The sequence below is a fragment of the Astyanax mexicanus genome, chromosome 15 (assembly GCF_023375975.1).
Source record: "Astyanax mexicanus isolate ESR-SI-001 chromosome 15, AstMex3_surface, whole genome shotgun sequence".
Lineage (NCBI taxonomy): Eukaryota > Metazoa > Chordata > Actinopteri > Characiformes > Acestrorhamphidae > Astyanax > Astyanax mexicanus.
The window spans coordinates 28,568,544-28,574,543 of NC_064422.1; the positions used below are offsets into that span (position 1 = coordinate 28,568,544).

At 38.8% G+C, this 6,000-nt stretch overlaps 1 protein-coding gene across 1 annotated transcript in view; it reads left to right on the forward strand.

Moving 5' to 3' along the window:
- The window catches only part of shisa8b (shisa family member 8b), a 39,012-nt gene extending 33,012 nt beyond the window's left edge, over positions 1-6,000 (forward strand). Inside the window, exon 4 of the mRNA XM_007259086.4 lies at positions 3,693-6,000. Within this exon, the coding sequence (XP_007259148.3) occupies positions 3,693-4,174 (482 nt within the window). The 3' untranslated portion in view covers positions 4,175-6,000. The remainder of the gene's footprint in view (positions 1-3,692) is intronic.

Consider the following 6,000-nt stretch of genomic DNA (forward strand, 5'->3'; position numbering starts at 1 on the left):
CTAAAAGAGAGAAATAGTTATAGATAGTTATAGATATAAGGTTATCTGTACAAAGGCAGTTGTCATAAAGATTGGTGTTGATTGTGCTTGTAAAAAGCCTTTTTTTACAGGTTTATTAATGTGTGTTTATAAATTGTTTAATGTGTTGGGTTGTCTTATATATAAAGTCGTATGAATGATAAATGTTTCAGAAAAGAACAAAACGACACACAAGTTAACACTGTAAAAGAACAGTCTAACACACAAAAGAGCTCATCAGATCAGTGATGTGAGAGATGCATGTTGTCTACAGCTGTAGGACAAGGTCATTAGAATGCCCTACATTGCCATCTCATAAAACAAGGCCAATGGCAACAGAAACACAGTGATCCAGACATGCGGATATACATGCGGCCCAAACATACACACGCACATACATTGACAGCCACCCAGTGACATGTGTCTATAGAGAGTGCATGGCCCGCTGTTCTGGTTGGCTGTGCACCAGTGTAATCTACAGCCAGCATGCAGAATCCTGACGATGATCCACAGTGGCAGAATAACCTTTAGAGCCTCCTCAAGGTTTTTTGTACTGTCATCCAGTCAAGTGCTCTTAGTAGCTTGATAAATAAATGTAATAAATGAGGAAAAAACAAACTTACAGACAAAGACAGTCGCTGATCTACAAGCTATTCCATCCGTGATTAAACCACTTAGTTCCAATTTGTTGTTTACTGACAACAGAAAAGTTCATTTAGAGGTAATCTGTCACAAATGTACGAAAAAGAAGCATATGCTTTGCTGCCTCACTTTTGGAGTACATTATACAGCATCTCCAAAAGTTTGTAGACAACCTGCTCATACAGTAGTTCTTTGAAAAGAAGGATTTTAAAAGGGAGTATGTTTCTCTTTTGTTTGAGAAACAGCTGATTCTGTTCTGAGAAGACTGCTATGAGACTGATGATTGTATTCAGTAACGAATGCATTGGTATGATCATGTACTGGTGATGGATGATTAGATCTGGATTACAAATGTCACATTTAGCTTATGTTTGACTGTCCCTGACTGTCATATTCCATTATCATTGCTTATTATGGATTATAATATAAGATAATATGTGCAAAGTTTGAATGCCTGTGTCAGTTATTAGAATGGGTATCTTTATCAGATTTTCTAAAAGTAGATACAGAGAACACCAATAATCAAACAATCAAATAAATGCGAAAAATATTAGACCTGGTCATTTATTTATTTATAGGAAAATGGCCCAATATTATATAAGTGTGAATAGTAAGAGTTTATGATCTTTTGTATGCAGTATCTGGTGTGAACACCTTGTGCAGCAATAACTGCAACTGTTCCTCCATACAAAACTGCTTCAACTTTGTTGTGTTCAGTTCCTTCTACAGCATTTCTAATGGGTTAAAGTCTGAAAAAGTCTGTCTTGATCATTCAAAAACCTTAACTTTATTGTCTTTAACTAGAGTCAAAGTTTAGAGTCATTGTCATGCTGAATAACCCACATTCTCTTAAGATTCAGCTCACTGACGAATGTCCTGACAATTTCCTTAAGAATTTGCCAATATAACTCAGAATTTATTGTTGAATTCAATGGTGGTGAGTCGTCCAGGCACAGATACAGTGAAACTGGCCCAAACCATGATACTACCATCACTGTGTTTCACAGATAGGATAAAGTTTTTTTATGCTGGATGCAGTGTTGGCCTTTCTCCAAACATAACGCTTCTCATTGAAATGAAAAAGCTTTATATTGGTCTCATCTGTCCACAAAACATTGTTCCAACAGGATACTGGCTTGTCCATATGAGCTTTACAACATAAATAACCTACAGAGACACAGATTACCCTTCACTATTAGTATTACTAACCTGACAAAATAAAACTCCTCTAAAAAAAGTTATTGAATGCTTCTCTAGTGCCTCAACATGTGCAGTGGAGAACGGTTATCATACAGTAAAGAGTCAGGATAATGATGTATTATTGCATATACAGTATGATAGGCCAAACTATGTTTTTTACATAAATAGAAATATCATTTGACTCTCTGTCCAAAGTTTTGCACAAACAACACTAGTGAATCTTTGGTAATGTAATGAGCAGAGACAGAGAGCACAGCTTGCAGGTAAACTCTGGAAGCAGAGAGAGGTAAGTCATATCTGAGTAATATGACCTCAGAGCTCTGAAGCCTCTTCTACTTCATTAATGTGCTAATCTGAAATGACACTGCCCCCTCTGTTTATATACAATCACTACACTCACTCTTCCTCATCTGCATCAATATATACAGTCAGGCCTGAGAGGATTCCGAAAGTGGGACAATATATGTAGTTTTGTATCTGTGCACCACCACTGTGGATTTGACATGAAACTTTGTATATGTGACTGGAGTGTAGACTTCCAGCTTTAGTTTAAGGGTTTAACAAAAATATTATTAGAAAAGACATCTGTTTTTAAAAATAGATATCAATCATCTTATACAGTGATACAGATTTTACAGTTTTATGGTCAGGTGTAACCTCTTTCTTGTTTAAGAATGTAGTCAGAATATTTTGAGAAAATAAATGTCATAATGACATTTCAAGAATAAATGAAATTTAGAGAATAAAGTCAGAGTATTCCAAGAATAAAAATTATGATTTGTTATTAAAACAGTCTGAGTCAATTCTTCAAATATTACAACATTATTCTCAACGTCTACTATTTAGTTTTAAACAGTGGCACTAAAACACTGTTGTATGTAAGTGACGCCATTATTATTTAAAAAAAAACAACAAATAGGATTGCACTGGCAAGCTCAGCAACAGCAAAAAGTAGTAGAATACTTTTAAACCTGTCACAGTAAAAGACTGACAGGAAAAAACTGAACTTGATTCTGACAATTTACAAAACATCCAACTGTATTTTTTGCATTAAAACTTTGCATTACAATGCCTTGTCCCATATATGGGCTACAATTGTAGGTGATACAAAACCAATTTTTTGCAGTAAAATAACTTATTTACATTCAACAATTTTGTGTAATGTCAGGCAGACAATTGACAAGATTCTTGGCCTGTTAAGGGGTTAATTGTTTTGTGAAAATGCCATTGTTAAATATACTAGCCACTGCTTTAGACCAAGGTACCCCAAGAGGGGCAAACGGTTGGCATTTACTTTGCTGGCTGCTAAAATACAAGAGTAGAGCAATAAAAGCCAACTACTGAAGAGCTGCCTCTGTGGAACACAGCAAATGTAAGTCCTGCTTGCACAAAACTATGGCCATTGTTAAAAAAAATCTAAAGTTGATAACAAACATAAACAGTTCAGTTTCATCTGGACCAGTACATTTTGTTTTATTTTACCAGACTGTGTCAATGTTAAGCCAATTTGTTTGCTATGCTCTCATACTGTAACCATATGGAATGCAAAAACAATAATTCTGTTAATACCATCCATAAGATAGCATCTGCACAAGAAAACGCAACTACGGCATCTCTGCTTGTATTGTGGTACAGATGCTAAGTTAATAAAGACGCATTAAAATGTAAAATGTTATTGGGGACACTTGCGTTAAACTGTAAAACAATTACAGTAAAATTCATGATAAAATTTTATATCCTAATACATGGGATGTAATTCAAGCCACATATGTTAATATTCTTCATAATCTGCATTTCTCTCTCACATTTCTCTCTCTCTTTATTTCCCGTAGCTGACACTGCTGCCAGAGGTTACTATAAGAGCTACCCGCTCATGGATTTCTCTCAATACCAAACCCCACCTGCATCTTTCCAACCAATCCAGATGCACCCTAAAGACAAGTCTTACCTGCACCAGGACAAGTCCTACATGCATCACGGGTTTGCGTCCCATGACATCCACTCCCCGCTCTCCATTTCCATCCCCAGCAGCCACCTGGAGCGGACCCGCATCCCAAAGACCCCCACTCACCCCCTGCTCTCCGGATCAGCCTTCAAAGCCTGGGATTCTGGGCCCAGGCATGTTCTCCGGCAGACCTCACACCCCGCTAACCCCGGCCGGAGGCAGACCTACAGCAACAGGAGGCAGTTTAGCACAGAGACGCTGCCCGAGCCTTTCTCACACTCTGTGACCTACGGAGGACCTTCATCCTACCAGTTCCCTCTCAAACAGAAGACCTACCAGACCAACAGCAAGACAGAGGTCACTGTCTGAGAGAAACCTTTAACATGCAACAGACTGTACTGCATTCAACACAACACACACCCCAATGATTTGGATATGAGATGTTTTAAAGTGAAGTTAACTTCCAAACCCAACTGCTTAGCTTTTTTTTATAAGTATATAATTTTATTTGTAATTTTTGTCCATTTTCTCCCCAGTTTAGCACAGCCAATTACACAACCCACTCATTAGGTAAGCCCCAACACACCAGTAGGGTGAAGACTAACACATGCTTCCTCTGATACATGTGAAGCCAGCCACTGCCTCTTTTCGAGCTGCTGCTGATGCAACATTGCCGAGTAGCATCACAGCGTGCTCGGAGTAAAAAACGCAGCGACTCGGTTCTGATACATCAGCTCACAGACGCCCTGTGCTGCGGACATCACCCTAAGAGTGATGTGGGGAGAGAGCGCCATCTACCCACCCGGAGGGAGCAGGGCCAATTTTGCTCCCTCTGAGCGCTGGCAGCTTGATGGCAAAGCTGCATGAGATGTTTAGCTTTTTTTTTCTATGGGTGTTCTTCTGCCTTTGTTTACTTGGTCCATATCTGCTCTTTGTGTCTGCTACAGCATGCTCTCATACACACTGAGGAGCATTCATCTTTAAATGCAATTATGGCCCCTTAAAAAAGACCCAACCTGTAACAGCACACACCAGCTTGACCCCAAAACTTGAGTTGGTGTGCTATACCCGTGTGCGATTGTTCTAGATGGATGTTGGATGTCCTAGACCAGTGGTAATCAATTTTGGAGATCCTGAAGATCTACATTCCTGCAGAACGCAGCTTGATCCTAATGGACAATCTAATTACTGCCTTCAACAGTGCTTGATTTGAGAAATGAAACCTGCAAGATACTTTAGCATGGGACAATATATCTAGAGTCTAGACCAGGGATGTCAAACCTGTCCACTCTGGAATGGTGAGCTTCCTTACATAATGACTGTGAGATGAATTACTAGCCTTTTCTTGCTTTATGCTGTTTTCCAATTATTATCAAACCTGTCCTCTCTGGACTGATGTTGCAGCAGGTTTTCATTCCAGCTAAATAGAAACAAAGCAAGTTATAAGCAAGTTCTGGCATCATGCAAGACGAGCCACCTAGACTTCAGGATTAGGGGAGAGACCAAAATTCTTGAAACTGGAGGTGAAAATACAGTTTCAGAAACTTATTTTAAACCACTGATAAAATCTGATCCGGTTTTGACTGGCTGTTTGTGTTGAAGATGCCATGTTGAGCGTTACTAGCTCTCCCGTTCATACTTCAACCAGTGGCTGGTCTCCTCAAAAATAAATAATAAACAATCTCTGGCAGAAACATACTGATGGCATGTTTGAAGTCTAACCTACTGACTAAACAAATGAAATCTTGCTGTGGACAGGTTTGACACCCCTACTCTAGACCAAGTAACCTTTTACATTTGTGAGTTTCGATTTCCCCTTTAGCACTGCTCTTCTAAGAACATTTCTATTGCTTTAAGAGCTGGATTTAGACTTTTTCCATTCCAAAAGTTATTTTCCTCTACTTTAACTATTTTATTGACTGTTTGTTGACTTACCTGTGTGCAGGTTGGTATTTTCCTATTAAGTTCTCCTGAAGTCATACGTCATCAGAACACCCTGATGAGCTTTAATGACTCCCAACAAATCTCTTTTCTTTGAGGATTGCAAACTTCCATAAACCTGTGGGGGGAAAACCCAGGGTTTGGTAGCAAAAAAATCTGGTTTATGTCCTTAAAACATGGGCCTATTTTTGGCCTTATTCCTACATCAGCTTTACAAGGAATATGCCTCTATCACATCAGCCCTTCATCTACCT